The sequence below is a fragment of the Mustelus asterias genome, chromosome 13 (genome assembly GCF_964213995.1).
Source record: "Mustelus asterias chromosome 13, sMusAst1.hap1.1, whole genome shotgun sequence".
In the NCBI taxonomy this organism is placed as follows: Eukaryota; Metazoa; Chordata; class Chondrichthyes; order Carcharhiniformes; family Triakidae; genus Mustelus; species Mustelus asterias.
Genome location: NC_135813.1, coordinates 66,291,067 through 66,312,982, shown reverse-complemented (window position 1 = coordinate 66,312,982; position 21,916 = coordinate 66,291,067). Strand labels below are relative to the sequence as shown.

The 21,916-nt window shown below is 46.8% G+C and overlaps 1 protein-coding gene across 7 annotated transcripts in view; it reads right to left on the bottom strand.

Moving 5' to 3' along the window:
- susd2 (sushi domain containing 2) overlaps window positions 1-21,916 on the bottom strand; it is a 170,892-nt gene that overhangs the window by 64,484 nt on the left and 84,492 nt on the right. For all 7 annotated transcript variants that reach the window (XM_078226974.1, XM_078226972.1, XM_078226973.1 and 4 more), the window contains 4 exons: window positions 20,080-20,244; window positions 18,726-18,974; window positions 10,676-10,948; window positions 7,057-7,233 (listed from right to left, as the gene is read on the bottom strand). In XM_078226974.1, the coding sequence (XP_078083100.1) occupies window positions 7,057-7,233; window positions 10,676-10,948; window positions 18,726-18,974; window positions 20,080-20,244 (864 nt within the window). The remainder of the gene's footprint in view (window positions 1-7,056; window positions 7,234-10,675; window positions 10,949-18,725; window positions 18,975-20,079; window positions 20,245-21,916) is intronic.

Here is a 21,916-nt window from a genome sequence, read left to right as displayed (position 1 = left end):
ATCGGTGGGAAGAATGGTTTGTGGGCCAGCTCCTCAAAGCTCACTGATCAGTTCTGCTGCCACGGGCGCAGATGAGGACTTTGATGGGACATCCTGCAGGTGAACACTGATGGGCATGCACACCAAGGGGATTGATGCATTGACAGGCCTAGCAGCCAGCTTGTTGCCACTGTCAAGGAGCACGGAGGAGTCCAGCTCCAACTTGGGGCGGGGTCTCACACAGAGCTTGGAGACCATCCAATTGCTGGTCAACTCCATGGCTGTGGGCTTGTCATTGTTTGGTGACCATTGTCTCAGCTCCCATCTCAGAATAGGTGAAAGCCCCCCAAAGTCACAGTGGAAACTCAGACTGAGATGATAAGCTCACTGCAATGCAGGCTCATGTTCAAAGAGGCTTGCAGACTCCCCTAGCACTGCAACAATATGTGCTCCATCCTGGGAGGCAGTGGCGTAGTGGTATTATCATTGAGGTAGTTATCTAGAGATCTAGGGTAATGCTCTGGAGATCCAGGTTCAAATCCCACCATGGAAGCTGGTGAAATTTGAATTCAATATTAAAAAAGTCTGGAATTAAAAAATTCTACTGATGACCATGAAACCATTGTCACTTGTAGTAAAAACCCATCTGGTTCACTAATGCTTCCTTTAGGGAAGGAAATCTGCCGTCCTTACTCGGTCTGGCCTACATGTGACTCCAGACCCACAGCAATGTGGTTGACTCTTAAATAACCTCACGGGTGGGAGATAAATGCTGGCCCAACCAGCCACAGCCCATGAACGAATTAAAAAAAAGATTACTTGGTCTGCTTGCCTGGAGAGTGGCTGTGGCATTGTGGAGCATGAATCGACCTCTCCGAAAATGAGAGCATTTATGCTCCCACTGAACCTGCTCCGCCAGTTCCCCTGTGGTCGCCGTCAGCCCATAGTGCAGTCCAAAGCCAGATCCTCACGATCTCCGGGAGTTCACCCTGAAAATCCATATGGAGTCTTCCCAAATAAAGGTCAACAGCGTTCCACCAACCATGCTGCAATCACTGAATTAGCGCTGTGTAGGATCATTATATATATTTAAATTGTCGGATGTTTTGTTTGACAAAGTTGTGGAATTGTTTTTTGTTGAGGCACTGTGATGGTGTGTAGCAGATGAATTGAAAGGCAGGGAATGGTAGAGAGATGATGAGATTGTTGTATCAGTAGGCTCTGGTACATACAATATGGGACTAAGTACAATATCATCCCCACAGCGATGTAAGAAGACACATGACCCAGAACCAGGGTCAGTCTAGAGATGGACAGGGACATGTAAAGACCTAAGATGGAGTCCACTCCACACCTGTATCATCCACTGTATATATGTCGAGTTATGAGTTGTTAATAAATACTTGCTGTTAATACACTCAAGATTATGAAGCCTACTTTATGCTTTCCAAAGCAGGGTTCTTCAGCTTTAGGTGAACCGGTGTTTCTCTTGGGCAGTCAGTCCAGAGCGCAGGTGTCCCAGATGTCTCCTCCCCACATTCACTTCTTCCTTCACCTCCTTCCTACATGGTTTTCAAATACAAAATGTCAGGGACTGCGCCCTCAGGTTAGCCACATTGTGGAGAATGCAGCCAAGCACTATGAATTTGAACACTGGTGCTGATGAGTGCTGGAGAGCTCCTTCTTTCTGATCCTGACAGCAGAACCTTTGTTTCAGCATCATAATTTTTTCACATTGTTCCTTGTTAGTCGTGGCTCAGAGGGTAGCACTCTTGCCTCTGAGCCAGAGGATCATGGACTCAAGATCCACTCCAGGATTTCAAGTACAACAATCTAGACTGACACTCCGGTGCAGGACTCTGGGAGTGCGGCACTGTGAGAGGTGCCATCTTTCACTGAGACACTAAAAGGGGACCTCGCCCACTAGCACTGGTGGTAGTATTTTGAAGGAGAGGAGCGGAACCACCTCAGGTGTCCTAGCCAATAGTTATCTCTCGATCAACATCACAGAAACAGATTATCTGGCCATTATCACACTGCTGCCTGTGGGAGTTTGCTGTGTGTAAATTGGCTGCCATGTTTGCTATATTACCACACTGGCTACGTCTGTCTGTGTGGAGTTTGCACATTAGAAACATAGAAAACTACAGCACAACTTCTCCCTGTGTCTGCGTGGGTTTCCTCCGGGTGCTCCGGTTTCCTCCCACACTCCAAAGATGTGCAGGTTAGGTTCCAAAGATGTGCAGGTTAGGTGATTGGCCATGCAAAATTGCCCTTTAGTGTCACAAGGTTAGGAAGATTAGTGGGGTAAATGCCTGGGATTGGGCAGGGGGATAGGGCCTGGTTAAAATGCTCTGCCAGAGAGTCAGAGCAGACTCGATGGGTTGAATGGCCTCCTTCTGTACCATAGGGATTCTATGATTTCAAAAGTGCTTCATTGGTTGTAAGGCACTTTGAGAGCTCCAGTGATTGTGAACGGCATTATATAAATTCAAGTCCCCCTTCCTTTCTTGTGGCTGCCTAGATATTACATAGGCATATTGAGCTAGTATGGTTGGAAAGCTGGCGGACGTCATAAGCTAGGTGTACAGTGACTGAAACGTGAGTCTTGGTGAGCTATCTAACTGTTGGAGCAGGACAACAGCGAGCACCACTTCAGAAATACTTTATTAGCTGCAAAGCAATTTGGGATGTACTAAAGTTTGAATAGGTGCTATACAAGAATAGTAAGTAGTCTCACAACACCAGGTTAAAGTTCAACAGGTTTATTTGGTAGCACGAGCTTTCAGAGCACTGCTCCTTCATCAGATGATTGCACCTGTTGGACTTTAACCTGGTGTTGTGAGACTACTTACTGTGCCTACCCCGGTCCAACGCCGACAACTCAAAAATACAAGAATAAGCACGGTGGCACAGTGGTTAGCACAGCTGCCTCACAGCACCAGAGACCTGAGTTCAATTCCAGCCTTGGGTGACTGTCTGTGTGGAGTTTGCACATTCTCCCTGTCACTGCGTAGGTTTCCTCCGGGTGCTCCGGTTTCTTCCCCACACTCCAAAGATGTGCAGGTTAGGGGGATTGGCCATGTTGAATTGCCCCTCAGTATCCAAAGATGTGTAGGTTAGGAGGATTGGCCATGGTAAATGCATGGGGTTGCGGGGAGTGGGGGTGCGGGGTAAGCTGCTCCTTCAAAGAGTCGGTGCAGACCCGATGGGCTGAATGGGCTCCTTCTGCACTGCAGGGATTCTATGGTTCTGTTGTTTCTAAATGCAAGTTCTGCCAAGTAGGGAGGGAGATAAGAAATTAGTTACTCCCAAGGTGGTGGTGAGGGAATGGGAGGAGTTCCTCCTCTCCTCCCTTCCTGAGTTTCCATTGCCCTTTTTTGAACATGGTAGTCTTGGTGCCGTGATGGCAGCTCACTCATCCAGGTGTCCATTCTTAGTGTATGAGCTTGAACAAAATGTTCCGACAGGCAACTCAACCAGTGTCATCACCCTCGAACCAGACATCACCCTCAACTGGTGGCCACACAGATACATGCCGGAGTGCAGTAACAGAGAGCAGTTAGCAACTTCAACTCCGGGGTAAACCTTCTCTTCTCTGCCCTGGAGACAATGATACCAATTGTAGTGACCTCTCCCCCACCCCAGCCCCACTCCCCCACACTGCCCCCACAACCCCAGCAGCTCACTGATGACCCCGGGTCCAACGTTGTTTTTCCAGTTCAGTCCCATTCCCCCGGACCACAGCACTCCACCAAGACAACAAAATTCGATAACACAGCACAAACAAAATCGAGATAACATTTCTATGCAACCTTCAGTATCCTCAGTGCCAATGTGTTGAACGTGTTTGCAATTTCACTGCACTCTCTGTACACGCGGGAACACTGCTGTTTTCTTGATAGCTGTCTCACTCCATGCTGGTAAGGAATCTAATTTATTCTGCTTTACGATGGGATATGGGCCTTTGAAATGCTGTAATAATATTCTGGAGACTTGCCAATACGGGTTCAATCATCTGCTCCAATAAATAAAACATGTTTCCACCAGATAAGTTTCAGAATCTTAAATGAAGCCATACCATGTAATTTCTAAATGTGTCCATTAGGTGGGGTTTCATGGATATAGAGGAGGGATAAATAATGATAGACAATTCTAACCAATCTCGCATGCAGAAGGGTATTTTTTGTCTGTAATCTGCATATATGTTACATTATCTTGTCATCAGGACAGCCTGAGATGTCTCTTGTTTGAAAGGCTTGTTGTCAATACCTGGAATACCTTTGCTCAGAAGAGACCTACTTGGAGGAACGTCCTGGTTGAAGGGACACAATTCTTCGAGGGCACCCAATGGCACGAGGAGGTCTGAAAAAGGAGCCTGAGAAAGGAATCCCAGTGATCTAGAGTCCAAGGGCTGAACCCACCTCCCAGAAACACCTGCCGAGCATGCGGTTGGAGATAAGACTTTAGGATCGGGCTCATCAGCCACTCAAGGACCCACAGAACCCATGACCAGTGGCACAGAATTTCTTAGGTGGACAATCACACTCGTTAGCAAGAGATCACCGAAGAAGAAGCTTCAATTTGACCTTCCCGAGTCAAGGGGGCATCCCCCATCGCCCCCAACTCCATCCTGCTGTTACCACCCCACTTCCATTAGATGGCTCTGTCTAGATGGACAGCCAATTTCTACCCAGTAGGGTCACACCATCGGCAAAGGAAGGAATTACCGGCTGATCTGTGATTTGGTTGCTTTGGCAAAGAAAGAAATGTTGGCCAGGGTGCTGATTCTTCTCCAACGATGCGACAGGATCTTTTACATCTACCGGATCCGACAGACAGAGAGGGCCCCACCGTAACGTGCCAACTGAAAAACTTCACTCTGAACAACGTCTGCCTCTCTAACTAATACAGAATGAGGCGCCCACCTTCCAATTCTAGAGCAAAAACATCAGACCAGCGCTGCAGCATATCTGGAAGGGGCTGGGGGCAGAATTGGGTCTGAAGTTGGCTGTTTGTCACTGGTTGTGCCAAGCCCATTGGGTGTTAACCGTTCACACATTAACAACACGTGGGACAGCTCTGTATCCACCTGTCTGCTTACCAAGAACTCGTGAAGCCAGTTCTCCATGATCAGTACCAGGCAGGTGTGTCACAATCTGCAATAATGGTTAGTGGCATCATTGTAGCTGCTACTCTGCGCGTCTCCTCCTGGCATACTGAGTTCTGCCAATATGGCTCGCCTAGTAGCTGGTTTCCAAGTTTGCCTTCTTTCAGGCAATGCCGCTTAAAGTACAGAGCAATGCGCAAATTCACCGACACAGAGATCAACTTGGAAGTTGCAATGTCGTACTTTGTCCCATTCCAGTCCCCACTCTCCAGCTGGCAGGCAGCAATGCTAATAACTCTGACAACTTCCCAAATTTCCAACGAGGACCATAGGAATTCAGAGCAGAATAGGCAATTCAATCCTTCAAGCCCGCTCCGCCATTCAATCAGATCATAGCTGATCTCACCCTGGTCTCAAATCCACCTTCTTACATGTTGCCCATATCCCTTTCATCCTTTTTTTAAAATCAGAAATATGTCTATCGCGTTCTTGAAACCATTTAATGGGCGGGATTTTACAGCCTTGCTCAAGCAAGACCAGAAATTCCCACCCGAGGTCAATGGGCATTTCCGTTGTCCACCCCTTGCCCGCTCCAATTCCGTGGCAGGCAGGGGCGGTAGAATTCCGGTGAGTGATTCAGACTCCACCATGTTATGGGGCAGCGAGTTCCATAAATTCTCCTCCTCATCTCAGTTTAAATCTACCGCCTCTTAACATGTACGTGTAGGCAAACACAGGGTTGTTTTATAAAACAGGAGGATCCTAGCAGTTCCCGATGGCAAATATTGAGTAAGAGCATTGCAGTTCCCCAGCTTCAAGGCCATGGTCTGTGCTGAGTTAGCCAACCAGGAGAGGAGTTGGGTGGGACAAGCTGATTGGGCGCATCATCTTCAAGAGGGGTCAATATCACCTTGGCTTCTGGCCATTCAGTGAGAAACGCTCAGAGGTGCGGACAGTTGGGGGTCAGCGGGGGACGGATTGAGCACATGGTCCTTGAACCCGCTTCACATATGATGAATGACAACCTAGACAACACACTGAAAGGGAAACTGATGCCAAGGAGGTGCACCGGAGTGGGAATCTGCACTCAGGAACGCAGGAAAGGAAACAGTAATCCAAAAGGGGTGGCACGGTAGCACAGTGGTTAGCACTGCTGCTTCACAGCTCCAGGGACCTGGGTTCAATTCCCGGCTTGGGTCACTGTCTGTGTGGAGTTTGCACATTCTCCCCGTGTCTGCGTGGGTTTCCTCCGGGTGCTCCGGTTTCCTCCCACAATCCAAAGATGTGCGGGTTAGGTTAATTGGCCATGCTAAATTGCCCCTTCGTGTCCCGAGATGTGTAGGTTAGAGGGATTAGCGGGTAAAATATGGAGGGATATGGGGATAGGGCCTGGGTGGGGTTGTGGTCGGTGCAGACTCGATGGGCCGAATGGCCTCTTTCTGCACTGTAGGGTTTCTATGATTTCTATGAAAAGCAAAATACCGAGGATGCTGGAAATCTGAAATAAAAGAAAATGCTGGAAATACTCCATTCTGATGAACAGTTACAGGCCTGATGTATTAACGCCGACGAAGGGTCATCCTGACTCAAAACATGAGCTTTATTCTCTCTCCGCGGATGCTGTCAGACCTGCTGAGATTTTCCAGCATTGTAAGCTTCTGTATTAACTCTCCACAGATGGACAGGTTAGGGTGGATTGGCCACACTAAATTGCCCCTTAGTGTCCCAAGATGTGTAGGTTAGGGGGGATTAGCGGGGTATGTGTCTGGGGTTATGGGGATAGGGCAGGGGTGAGCCTGGGTAAGATGCTCAGTTGGAGAGTTGCTGCAGACTCGATGGACCGAATGGCCTCCTTCTGCACTGTGGGGTTTCTATGATTCTACCTGCTGAGTGTTTCCACCATGTTTTGTTTTTACAGAGGATACAATAGTGCGTGTGTAGCCTTGTTAATGAGAAAGCTCTCTTACCAGATATACAGAAGGTGGGCTCCCCCGACCACTGTCCAGTTGGCAGACACGTCCGTGTGTCCGATCCTGATAGAACATGGCCCTGATTGCAAGTAAAATTTACCGTTGCTCCGACCAAATAGTATTTCCCTTTCTTTTTCCCGTTCTTGGGCTCTTCCAGAAACCCACAGGAGGTCACTGAGGAAGAAGAGAAAAAGAAAGTCAAGAGGGAATTGTCAATGCTGTGAAATCCAATATTCGGAAACACAAAGACGCTTGAGGAGATTATAATATCCTGCCTGTCACAGAGAGACCGTCACTTGTTGGGAAAGTCTTTGTATGATAGTACTCCCAGCAGCAAACCTTTCACCAAACACTGACAGCTTTAGGAAACCAAGATTTATGAGTCCTTCCGCCCAAGCATTGATCTGAAAAAATGCTTCCAAAACCTGCGACAGAAGCTGTACTGAAAACTCTGATCCTTTAGATCACTCATTCAAGGCACACAAGTGACATATTCCTCTGGGATGTCGCAGCACCAGTTCAGAAAGGATTAACAGTATCGCTGGTTCTGGTGTGCAGCATATTTTTCACCACAATAGTCAGAGCCACCGACTACATTCACATTGTCATTTTGTGCCCTCTGTGATCCTCCTGCTGCAGTCAACGTTTCTCCTCTATTGCCCATCATGTTGTGGGTGAGGACACCCATCTTTAGCTGAGCAACAACAGCCTCCTATCCCGTTCCCACAAACCGCTCAGCATCCATCCCGCTCCCAACTTACCTTCCCCGGCTGAACCCAACGCGGTGCAAACTCAGTGTCCTGTTTAGTTCCAAGCCAGGTCTTGTAGCCCATGTCCCATCCAAAACCCAAGGTCTCTCACTTAGATCACAACAAAGTCATTCGCCATTCCCTTACCCCACTACCTGGGTGTCAAATTAAGGGGGTGTCAGAGAATAGAAGTCATAGAATCCCTACAGTACAGAAGGAGGCCTTCCGGCCCATCAAGTCTGCACCGACAACAATCCCACCCTCGCCTTATCCCCGGAACCTCACATTTTTACCCCGCTAATCCCTCTAACCTACGTATTCTGTGACACTAAGGGGCAACTTAGCACGGCCAATGCACCTAACCAGCACATCTTTGGACTGTGGGAGGAAACCGGAGCACCCGGAGGGAACCCACACAGACAGGGGGAGAACATGCAGACTCCACACAGACAGTGACCCAAGCCCGGAATTGAACCCAGGTCTCTGGAGCTGGGAGGCAGCGGTACTAACCACTGTGCTGGGTGATCTTATCAAAATAAAAATTCTAAGTGTTGAATGAGCATGAAAACAGGAGAGAATTACGCCCATTTCTTTCAGAGAGCTTTCAGACACAATTCTATGTCCCCGGGTCCGGATGGAATGCATCCCAGGGTATTGAAAGAAATGTCAGAGGTAATAGTGGATGCGTTAGTGATTATTTATCAAAACTCGTTGCATTCTGGGGTAGTGCCGGTTGATTGGAAAACGGCTAATGTTACGCCGCTGTTTAAAAAAGGAAGGAGACAAAAGGCGGGTAACTATAGGCCGGTCAGCTTAACGTCTGTAGTAGGGAAAATGCTGGAATCCATTATTAAAGAGGAGATAGCAGGGCATCTGGATAGAAATGGTTCGATCAATCAGACGCAGCATGGATTCATGAGGGGAAAGTCGTGCTTGACGAACATGTTGGATTTTTATGAAGATGTGACGAGGGCGGTTGATGGAGGAGAACCGGTGGATGCGGTGTTTTTGGATTTCCAAAAGGCGTTTGATAAGGTGCCCCATAAAAGGCTGCTGAAGAAGATTAGGGCACACGGAGTTGGGGGTAGTGTGTTAAAGTGGATTGGGCACTGGCTATCCGACAGGAAGCAAAGAGTCGGAATAAATGGGTGTTTTTCCGGTTGGAAGAAGGTAACTAGTGGCGTGCCGCAGGGATCGGTACTCGGGCCGCAACTATTTACCATTTATATAGATGATCTGGAGGAGGGGACGGAGTGTAGGGTAACGAAGTTTGCAGACGACACAAAGATAAGTGGAAAAGTGAATCGTGTGGAGGACGGAGAAGATCTGCAGAGAGATTTGGACAGGCTGAGTGAGTGGGCGAGGATATGGCAAATGGAGTATAACGTTGATAAATGCGAGGTTATACACTTTGGAGGAAATAATAACAAATGGGATTACTATCTCAATGGAAACAAATTAAAACATGCTACCGTGCAAAGGGACCTGGGGGTCCTTGTGCATGAGACGCAAAAGCCCAGTCTGCAGGTACAACAGGTGATCAAGAAGGCAAATGGGATGTTGGCCTATATCGCGAGGGGGATAGAATATAAAAGCAGGGATGTCTTGATGCACCTGTACAGGGCATTGGTGAGGCCGCAGCTGGAATACTGTGTGCAGTATTGGTCCCCTTATATGAGGAAGGATATATTGGCATTGGAGGGAGTGCAGAGAAGGTTCACCAGGTTGATACCGGAGATGAGGGGTTTGGATTATGAGGAGAGGCTGAGGAGATTGGGTTTGTACTCGTTGGAGTTTAGAAGGATGAGGGGGGATCTTATGGAGACTTATAAGATAATGCGGGAGCTGGATAGGGTGGAGGCGGAGAGATTCTTTCCACTTAGTAAGGAAGTTAAAACTAGAGGACACAGCCTCAAAATAAAGGGGGATCGGTTTAAGACAGAGTTGAGGAGGAACTTCTTCTCCCAGAGGGTGGTGAATCTCTGGAATTCTCTGCCCACTGAGGTGGTGGAGGCTACCTCGCTGAATATGTTTAAAGCGCGGATGGGTGGATTCCTGATCGGTAAGGGAATTAAGGGTTATGGGGATCAGGCGGGTAAGTGGTACTGATCCACGTCAGATCAGCCATGATCTTATTGAATGGCGGGGCAGGCTCGAGGGGCTAGATGGCCTACTCCTGCTCCTATTTCTTATGTTCTTATGTTCTTATGCCACTTCTAGTGCAAAAAAAAGGCAAAGTGCGACTCACGCCTGTAGGGGGAGTGGATGGAGTTTGTACTCACTGGAAAGCCAGCTGTTCACAGCTAGAGGGCACTATTGTGCATGCATAGATCTCTCAGTGTTCTGTGGAAAGTATCACTCCTCCAACCCCCCAAGCCCCTGGATATCAGGCCGCCCCCCCTCCCCCCCTCCCCCCCTCCCCCCCCTCCCCCCCTCTCCCCTACCCCCCCCTCCATAACACCCCTCCCCCGATCACTGGCCTCCCTGGCCGATCACCTCCAAACCCCCCACCCCCCCCCCCCCCGATATCACCCCAATACCCACCTCCTCACCTCCCAGCCAATCGTGACGAGTTTGGGTACACTGAGGGAGAATTTAGCATGGCCAATGCACCTAACCCACACGTCTTTCAGACTGTGGGAGGAAACCGGAGCACCCGGAGGATACCCACACAGACACGGGGAGAACGTGCAAACTCCGCACAGACAGTGACCCAGGGTGGGAATCGAACCCGGGTCCCTGACGATGTGAGGCAGCAGTGCTAACCACTGTGCCATCGTGCCACCCATTAGACTGAATGGTCAGTTTGACTTCTACGGCATTGCATTTCATTAATTAACAGGTAGAATAGTAGTTACATATCTCACCTGGCTGAAGGTTCTCGATCAAAGTAAGATAGTTTTCGTAGGAAATTTTTGTTGCATTTCCCACCTTAAGGTTCTTGGTTACAAGAGTATCAAATTGGCAGAACTCATTCTCTTGACACAGGGCCGACATTTCAGCGTACAATGGATCCCCAGGGTTGTCCGACACGTGGAAAATAGGAATGAAGTCCGGGCTATGCTTGGGAGCATGCAAGTAATTGTTCAGCAAGAACTGGCTGTCGTAAGTGAAGAGAGAGCTTTTATTCTCAATCGCCCCTGGAAAGAAAACATTAAAGTAATGAAGCATCGAAGATCACTGCAGTGACAGATTAACAGAATCAAAAGCTGTTATGAAAGGTTCAGAACAAATATATGAGTTGCTTCTACCTGAGGAGACTAGGGAAGGGTCTAAGTCTGGCTTCTGAAAAGATCACAGAGCTGGCAAATATAGAAGAGATGAGACAACTCCCAAGACAGGATTAAAGATAGGATTGCAAGCCTGTGCATTAAAGCAGATGTGATAGGAGGGAAGGGCTCCACGTTTCTGAGAAATTTCTGACATACTGGGAAATTCTGAGCCAAAGTTGGGGCAATTGGTGTTTTTAACAGAAGACTTGTAATAATAAGTAAAAGTGACACCACCTTAAAATTCTGGTACATGAAGCACAGTCACTGAACTCCCTGTGTAGATCAGTAGCTTTCCATAAGATTCAATCAAGGAATTATGTGGCCATTTCAGATTAAGTTGAAATTTATGCAGGAACTATTTTATTAACAATTTGGCATGTCTGCTACAGCCCTCGCCAATTTTTACAGATGCGCCATAGAAAGGTGCATAGAAAGATACAAAAGTCTGAGATCATGTACCAACCAATTCAAGAACAGTTTATTCCCTGCTGACATCAGACTTTTGAATGGACCTACCTTATATTAAGCTGAGTTTTCTCTACACCCTAGCTATGACTGTAACATTACATTCTGCACCCTGTCCTTTCCTTCTCTGGTGCATCTGTGATATCCCAGTTGTATCACAGCTTGGTATGGTTCCTGCTCTGACCAAGACCAAGAAACTACAAAGGGTTGTAAACGTAGCCCAGTCCATCATGCAAACCAGCTCCCATCTGTTGCCTCCGTCTACACTTCCCACTGCCTTGGAAAAGCAGCCAGCGTAATTAAGGATCCTATGCACCCCGGACATACTCTCTTCCACCTTCTTCCATCGGGAAAAGGATGCAAAGATCTGAGATCATGTACCAACCGACTCAAGAACAGCTTCTTCCCTGCTGACATCAGACTTTTGAATAGACCTACCTTATGTTAAGCAGATCTTAGGGTCATAGGTTCAAGGTGAAGGGGGGGAGGTTTAACACAGATATCAGAAGGACATATTTTACACAGAGGGTGGTGGGGGCCTGGAATGCGCTGCCAGGCAAGGTGGCAGAGGCGGGGACACTGGGAACGTTTAAGACTTATCTGGATAGCCATATGAACGGAGTGGGAATGGAGGGATACAAAAGAATGGTCTAGTTTGGACCAGGGAGCGGCACGGGCTTGGAGGGCCTGTTCCTGTGCTGTATTGTTCTTTGTTCTTTGTTCTCTACACCCGAGCTATGACCTAGAGGATGGGGCTGAGGGGTGGATCAGTAAATTTGCTGATGACACCAAGATTGGTGGAGTAGTGGATGAGGTGGAGGGCTGTTGTAGGCTGCAAAGAGACATCGATAGGATGCAAAGCTGGGCTGAAAAATGGCAGATGGAGTTGAACCCTGATAAATGTGAGGTGATTCATTTTGGTAGGACTAATTTAAATGTGGATTACAGGGTCAAAGGTAGGGTTCTGAAGACTGTGGAGGAACAGAGAGATCTTGGGGTCCATATCCACAGATCTCTGAAGGTTGGCACTCAAGTGGATAGAGCTGTGAAGAAGGCCTATAGTGTGTTAGCTTTTATTAACAGGGGGTTGGAGTTTAAGAGCCGTGGGGTTATGCTGCAACTGTACAGGACCTTGGTGAGACCACATTTGGAATATTGTGTGCAGTTCTGGTCACCTCACTATAAGAAGGATGTGGAAGCGCTGGAAAGAGTGCACAGGAGATTTACCAGGATGCTGCCTGGTTTGGAGGGTAAGTCTTATGAGAAAAGGTTGAGGGAGCTAGGGCTGTTCTCTCTGGAGCGGAGGAGGTTGAGGGGAGACTTAATAGAGGTTTATAAAATGATGAAGGGGATAGATAGAGTGAGCGTTCAAAAACTATTTCCTCGGGTGGATGGAGCTATTACAAGGGGGCATAACTATAGGGTTCATGGTGGGAGATATAGGAAGGATGTCCGAGGTAGCTTCTTTACTTAACGAGTGGTTGGGGTGTGGAATGGACTGCCTGCTGTGATAGTGGAGTCAGACACTTTAGGAACATTTAAGCGGTTATTGGATAGGCACATGGAGCACACCAGGATGATAGGGAGTGGGATGGCTTGATCTTGGTTTCAGATAAAGCTCGGCACAACATCGTGGGCCGAAGGGCCTGTTCTGTGCTGTACTGTTCTATGTTCTATGACTGCAACACTACATTCTGCACCCTCTCCTTTCCTTCTCCCCTATGGACTCTATGAACAGTATGTTTTGTCTGTATAGCACGCAAGAAACAATACTTGTCACTGTATCCCAATACATGTGGCAATAATAAATCAAATCAAATCAAAGTGTTAAATTAAGAGGGAAGAGGATTGGATTAGAAATCCCAGCACTGCAGAGGCAGCACACACCTGATCAGGGAGGCCCGAGAGGGGCCTAAAATTGTGTCTCATGTCATTAGGCAACCTGCCGTCAGCAGTTGTAACTCCACAGGGAGCTTTGCCCATCTGAAGACTGGAATATTGGGTCGCTTGCCTCATTGGCAGTGGCCCACAAGTAACTCCCGGGAGATGAGGGAAGTGGGTGAAAGAGTGAGCAGGATGTTGTGGGGTCAGAGCTGTGTTTTAACCCTTACCCTGTGCTGGCAACCAGTGCCCGGGCTGCAGTGGCCACTGAAGAATCCAGAGGAGAGCAAGCCTGGCACTCTGCAAAATCCAATTTCTGAAATGGGACCTACAGAAGGCATTAAGCCCCCTCCCTTTCAAATGTGAAGATTCTAATTAGGATGACCTTTCATCAGAGCTCCGACGGAGGGCTATCCTGATCCGAAATATTGGCTCTATTCTCTCTCCACAGATGCTGCCAGACCTGCTGAGATATTCCAGCATTTCCTATTTTTGTTTCAGATTCCAGCATCCGCAGTATTTTGCCTTAATCTTATGTGAAGGTTCCAATGCCTGGTTTGGGCAAACGTCAGGAATGCCAGAAAATAGTCCAATCTCGGAGGGTTGCAGGAGGTGAGGGCGATAGGGAGGAGGCCACAGAGAAGAAAATTTTTAAGTGTTACTGGATGAAGAGCCAATGTAAGTCACCAGGGCAGTGGTGATGGTTGAATGTGACCTAGCGTGAGTTAGGGTATGGAGAGTTTTGAAGTTGCAGGATGGGAGTTCGGCCTTGGAATGGAGCATTGGAAAGGTTTAGGGAATAAAAGCACGGACAAGGCAAATTGGGTGAGGCAAGATTGATGAGAGATGTCATTGCAGAGATGGAAATAGGTGGTCCTGGTTTGTGGAAAAGACGTCAGGTTGGAACTTGAGCTCAGAATTGAATAGGACTTAGACATTGTGGCAGAATCAGTGAGTGGAGAATGGAATGTGTGGCGGGGTCCCAGAGACATTAAAGCAGATTTAGCTGCTCCCGAGGCCTCGCAACTTCTATCCAGAAGTGTAGGGTTAATAGGCAGGCTGGGAGCGAGCATGAATTTCAGCTTTCTGCTAATGAAATAATAGCACCAAGAATTGTCGACCTGCTTTAATTCCTGGCATTAAGGAGCCTCCTCCCAGTTTGTGAAAACCTCATGAGGAGACCCACACCTCGGAACATAGGAATTAGGAGCGGGAGTGGGGAATTCAGTCCTTCGAGCCTGTCCCGCCATTTATCATGAACATGGCTGATCTTATCCTGGTCTCAACTCCCACTTTCCTGCCTTTTATTCCACTTGGTATCAGAAACATATCGATCTCTTTCTTGAATCTGTCGATTGATTCTGTCTCCGCTGCAGTCTGAGGCAGCGAGTTCCACAGATTCACAACCCTCTGAGTGAAGTGGTTTCTCCTCATCTCAGTTTTGAACCTGCCTCCTCTCACTCTATGGGCGGAATTTTCAGGCTGCGCTCATCCCGAAGCCGGAAAACCCTGTCCGAGGTCAATGGATCTTTCCATTGTCCGCCCCTCGCCCGCCCCGATTCCCCTAATGGGCGGAACAGGAAAATTCATCTCTATATCTCACACCAGAAAGGATCTTTTAAATGTTAAAATAGATTCAATTAAATAAATCTGTGAGAACATTAATCTGAGATTTTAAATGTTTTGAGAAGACTTATCGGATCTTTTTATTGTTTTAATGCAAAAAAAATTTAAAACAAATCAGATAAATTTTGTCAAAGGATCAAAAGTGCAAACTTCTAAAAGATTTGATAAATGTTGTTAAAGTGCCAATATATTGAAGTCTGATAAATCTTGTTAAAAAGAAAAAAGCCCATGGATTTTCAGCATAATTCTTCAGGCTTTTTAACTTTGATTTTGATTTGATTTATTATTGTCACATGTATTGGTATACAGTGAAAAGTATTGTTCCTTGTGTGCTATACAGACAAAGCATACTCTTCATAGAGAAAGAAATAGAGAGTGCAGTCATAGCTAGCGTGTAGAGAAAGATCAACTTAATGCGAGGTAGGTCCATTCAAAGGTCTGACGGCAGCAGGGAAGAAGCTGTTCTTGAGTCGGTTGGTACGTGATCTCAGACTTTTGTATATTTTTCCCGATGGAAGAAGGTGGAAGAGAGTATGTCTGGGGTGCGTCGGGTCCTGGCTGCTTTTCCAAGGCAGTGGGAAGTGTAGACCGAGTCAATGGATGGGAGGCTGGTTTGCGTGATGGATTGGGCTTCGTTCACCACCCTTTGTAGTTTCTTATGGTCTTGGGCAGAGCAGGAGCCATACCAAGCTGTGACACAACTAGAAAGAATGGTTCTATGGTGCATCTGTAAAAGTTGATGAGAGTTGTAGCTGACATGCCAAATTTCCTTAGTCTTCTGAGAAAGTAGAGGTGTTGGTGGGTTTTCTTAACTATAGTGTCGGCATGGAGGGAGCAGGACAGGTTGTTGGTGATCTGGACACCTAACAACTTGAAGTTCTTGACCATTTCAACTTCGCCTGATTGATGTAGACAGGGGCATGTTCTCCACTACGCTTCCTGAAGTCGATGACTATCTCCTTCATTTTGTTGACATTGAGGGAGAGATTATTGTTGCTGCACCAGTTCACCAGATTCTCTATCTCATTCCTGTACTCTGTCTTGTCATTGTTTGAGATCCGACCCACGAGGGTGGTATCGTCAGCAAACTTGCTGTGTCAATATATAAATATTTTCTTAAATGATTTAACCAATGTCCTCAAAATCAGAGTATCATAGAATCCTACATTGCAGAAGGAGGCCATTCAGCCCATCAAGCCTGCACTGACAGCAATCCCGCCAAAGCCTTATCCCGTAACCCATGTATTTACCCTACTAGTCCCCCTGACACTAAGGGGCAATTTAGAATGGCCAGTCAACCTAACCTGCATATCTTTGTATTAGAATGGTTCTGATCAAAATTCTTAAAATATGATTAAATGTTTAATATTGTAAGATGATTCAATCTGATTTAATCTTTTGTTCCAATGTCTATTTACTCAAGCAACCTGGTTGATACAGATTGTGTATGGTGACTGGACGCCATGCCCGTAACTGGGCATCACTGAGATCGATGTCAGGAGGGAACTCCGCCCCCCTCCCCCCCCCCTCCACCCTCCACCCCCTCCCCCCTCCACCCCACTCCACCCCTCCCCCCCGCCTCCCCCCTCCCCCCCTCCCTCGACCACTCCCCCCACCCCCCACCCCCCCTACCCCCCCCACCCCACCCTCCATAACCCCCCCCCAGCCCCCACCCCCGACCCAGCAGACATGTGGAATCCAACACTGGTCAGGATTTACTGGCCCATCCTGCTGGCAGGATCCTGCTAAAGACGACCCCCCACCACCCCTGCCTCAAACCCCAGCAACCCCCTCTCTGTGGTGTGTTCCCCGGTGACGGGACAGGCGAGCCACATGAAATGCCGTAGTCATTGGTGGGACAGGAAGATCCCAGTGTCGGCCAATTGTGAGATGCCTCCACCACAATATGCCATCGTTGGGGACAGAAAATTCCACCCATTGTGTTTTCGGGTAGAATCATAGAATCTCTACAGAGCAGAAAGAGGCCATTCGGCCCATTGAGCCTGCATCAAAAACACCCAACCCTATCACCGTAACCCCACGTATGTACTCTACTAATCCTCTTGATACTAAGGGCAGTTTAGCATGGCTGCTGCACCTAACCCACACATCTTTGAACTGTGGGAGGAAACCGGAGCACTCGGAGGAAACTCATGCAGACACGAGGAGAATGTGCAAACTCCACACAGACAGTAACCCAAGGCTGGAATTGAACCTGGGTCTCTGGCGCTATGAGGCAGCAGTGCTAACCACTGTGCCACCGTGCCGCCTTAATCTGTTACGAGTCTGTCAAATAATCCCATCATGTTATATAAGTTTTAAGGTTATATAAGGGTAATAATGGCAGCTTTAAAAGTGAGGATGTAGTATCAAAGGAGAGGGAACCATTTACAATATTAACCAGCCTGAGAGCCAGGAAGAAAAGTTGGGAGAGTTGGGGGGAGGGAATGAGGGAAGGTATGAGAAAAAGGAGAGAGAGAGAGTGATAAATGAGTCCAGGGCTAGGACAGAGGTGGATCTCAGAGGGAATAAGCTTGTCAGCCAAGAGGAAAGGAGAGAGAAGCAGTAAAGTTAGATGGTCGCAATCTTAGTGACAAATCTGTGAGCTGCATGTACCTATTGTTTGAACTGAAGGTGGTTTGATTTGATTTATTATTGTCACGTTTACAGTGAAAAGTATTGTTTCTTGTGCGCTATACGGACAGAGCATACCGTTCACAGAGAAGGAAAGGAGAGAGTGCAGAATGTAGTGTTACAGTCATAGCTAGGGTGTAGAGAAAGATCAACTTAGTGTGAGGTAGGTCCATTCAAAAGTCTGATGGCAGCAGGGAAGCAGCTGTTCTTGAGTCGGTTGATACATGATCTCAGACTTTTGTATCTTTTTCCCGACAGAAGACGGTGGAAGAGAGAATGTCCGAGGTGCATGGGATCCTTGATTATGCTGGCTGCTTTTCCAAGCAGCGGAAGGATGGAAGGAGGAAGAGGAAAAGGTTTAGTTGATATGGGAAGAGAAACTGCGAGTTATGATCCTGGAATTGTGAGCAGTTTAGGCAGACAAAAGCAGGACCCAATTATTGTGTTTTGGCAAATTGTTGTATATTTTATATCTCTGTTTACCTTGGGGCAACACAGAAATGACATTAGCATCTAAGTCTGCAACAGATTTATTTACAATGCTTCAAAATATCTCTGCAGTTGCAAATTGTTCACACTCGTGCTTATCCTGGCTTCTAGGTCTTTCAGTTTACTTAGCTCTGAGTCATTACCCAGGCTTAGCTAATCAAGCACAGTGAGCTGAGATCCGTTACTAGGCTAGCCTAATCAAAGATAGATCAATCAAACCATTGACCCATATACCAATTACACAGGGGATTATCTCAATAATCTACTGCAACAATTTATTTGACGAAGGGTCATCTAGATTCGAAATGCTCGCTCTATTCTCTCTCCACAGATGCTGTCAGACCTTCTGAGATTTTCCAGCATTTTCTGTTTTTGTATCAGATTCCAGCATCCGCAGTATTTTGCTTTTAACTTATTGTCTTGCCTTGTTCATTAAATTAGGCATCAGAAGATTAGAGCTGGATTTGGATTGATTTAAAATGTCATGCAACCAAATGTATTTCCTACTTGTGGCCCAAAGGTGAGAAGGAACATCACAGCTTATACTCACAGCTGGCACCCAATTTGTAGAGCATTTCCGGACTGGCATCAGCAGACAGAACGGAGCCATTTCTGAAGGTGAAGTCATCATCTGGATCGTTATTCATCAACCCAAAGAGACCCTCCGTCTGGTTCACAAATGTCTCCGGCAAAAGCACCGTGATGCTCATGATGGTGCCCCGACCCAGCACCTCCACACCGGCTCCAGAAGGAAACATGGCGGTAATATTCTGCGAGATGGCTGAATACACAAAAACACCTGGGAGAGGACAAACAGCCGAATAAATACTCCTCAATATCGCACCGTGGCCAAGTGGTGTACTTACCAGAAAAGCGTGCTCATTAGAATGAGAAAGAGAAAATTTTGCATTTCATTAGCACTTCCCATTTTCTCAAGACTTTACAGCCAAGTAAACACAATGTAAAGTGTTGTCCATGCTGCAATGTTATAAATCTAATGTCCAATTGGGCACAGCAAAGTTCCACAAACATCAATTGATAACGACCAGATAATCTATTTAGTGATGTTGTTTGAGGGGTAAATATTTTAAGAAGTTTAACAACACCAGGTTAAAGTCCAACAGGTTTATTTGGTAGCAAAAGCCACACAAGCTTTTGCTACCAAATAAACCTGTTGGACTTTAACCTGGTGTTGTTAAACTTCTTACTGTGTTTACCCCAGTCCAACGCCGGCATCTCCACATCATGGGTAAATATTTGCCAGGATACTGACAGGATTCACACTATCGTCTTTAAAATAAAGGGCCACGGGATCAAACATGTGCCCGTGGTCATGGTGGCACAGTGGTAAACACTGCTGCCTCGCAGCGCCAGGGACCCGGGTTCAATTCCGGCCTTGAGTCACTGTCTGTGTGGAGTTTGCGCTTTCTCCCCGTGTCTGCGTGGGTTTCCTCCGGGTGCTCTGGTTTCCTCCCACAGTCCAAAGATGTGCGGGTTAGGCTGATTGGCCATGCTAAATTGACCCGAGTGTCGGGGATTAGCAGGATAAATATGTGGGGTAATGGGAATAGGGCCTGGGTGGGAATTGTGGTCGGTGTAGACTCTATGGGCTGAATGGCCTCTTTCTGCACTGCAGGGATTCTAAGTCAAGAGAGGGCAGATGAGATTTCGTTATACGTCTCATCCAATATATAAAGCTGGAACAGTGCAGCACTCCCACAGTACAGTGCTGGAGTGTTAACATCTTGGTAGCCAAATGATCGCAATGCAACCCAAATCAGGGCAAGAGAGCTACCAATTGAAGCACAGTTGACGGGATAAGAGGTATCAGCCTGGGGTCCTCATGAAATAGCTGGGAGCCATTCAGATCATCTGAGCACTCATCCATTCAACAGGAAACTCACCTTTAAGATCCATCCACATCTGTTCATTGAACGTAACAATCCCATGGTTAAGCAGCAACTCCAAGCTGCCATCAACGGAATGGTTTGAAACACGGACTTCGATCACATCAGAGTCACCTTCCTGCATGGCAACAGCTGTGAACCCAGTTGCATTTGCTTGTATTCCTGTAAGAAGAGAATGCAACTAATTGCTAATCAATATTGCTCTGATCTAACTCTGAATATAAAAATTGCAGCAATATTAATCTTAGAGAGGTCTATTGTTATGCTTACAATAGAATTCAAGGTCCAGCCTGACTTGTGACTAGTGCCAATAGCTATTGTGTTTATGACTGTCCACAGTTATTCAGCCCGTTCTTATAGTACCATCTTTTGCCAATGTTATAATCTTTATAACTGTCAACCTCAATTGTACTAAATTCTCATCATCATAATGCTATAGTTAGCCACTGTAATTTGCCATAATTAATCTGTTATAATTCCAAATTTACATGGATAAATGCCGGAGCCAATTTGCACTCAGCACTGGCCCCAAGACAGCAGTGAGAATAAATCTGGTATTCACAGAGGCAGCAATTCTGACATGGAATCAAAGGAGAAGTTCCTTCAAAGACTGTTGAACCTGTTCTATATTCACTGCTTTAACTTCACATATTCACTATTGATGGGTTTTATTCTATCTGTACTGTATCTTCTACTCACATTACGAGACGGAGCAATATTTAAAACTATATTGAGTTTCTTTTTATTCATTGATGGGACATGGTTGTCTTTGGCTGGTCAGCATTTATTGCCCATCCCTAGTTGCCCTTGAGAAGGTGGTGGTGAGCTGCCTTTTTGAATCGCTGCAGTCCACGTGCTGTGGGTTGACCCACAATGTCGTCAGGGAGGAAATTCCAGGATTTTGACCCAGCGACTGCAAATGGACAATGATATATTTCCAAGCCAGGATGGTGAGTGGCTTAGAGGGGAACTTGCAGGTGGTGGTGTTCCCTTGTATCTGTTGCCCTTGTCCTTTTAGATGGAAGTGGTTGTGAGTTTGGAAGGTGCTGTCTGAGGATCTCTGGTGAATTGCTGCAGTGCATCTTGTAGATAGTACACACTGCTGCTACTGAGCGTCGGTGGTGGAGGGAGTGGATGTTTGTAGATGTGGTGCCAATCAAGTGGGCTGCTTTGTCCTAAATGATGTCAAGCTTCTTGAGTGTTGTTGGAGCTGCACCCATCCAGGCAAATGGGGAGTATTCCATCACACTCCTGACTTGTGCCTTGTTGATGGTGGATAGGCTTTGGGGAGTCAGGAGGTGAGTTACTCGCCGCCGTATTCCTAGCCTCTGACCTGCTCTTGTAGCCCATTGTGTTTATGTAATGAGCGGTACCAAAGAAGAGAAGCCAAGCTCAAGTTTTCTCACCTTATAATTAAGAGCATCAAATTACTGCTCAGGATATTAAGTTGAAAAACATCCAACACAGTTAATATTTAATGAATACCAAAGCAATGTTGTATATTCAACTGTGCAATTTTGCAAACTATCAGTATTAGACAGAGCCGATGTGGCCTAGTAAACAAGGGCTCAAAACAACAACATCTTGTTATAGTTCCTTAAACATATAAAAATATTCCAAGGCACTTCAAAGGAGTGATAAGAGAAATTGTCGCTAAGCTGCATAAGCAGATAGAAACAGAGAAACTAGAAGCAGGAGTAGGCCATTCGGCCCTTCAAGTCTGCTCTGCCATTCATTATGATCATGGCTGAGCATCAAATTCAATATCCTGATCCCCCGTCCTCCCATATCCCTTGATCCCTTTAGCCCCTAGAGCTATATCTAATTTCTTCTT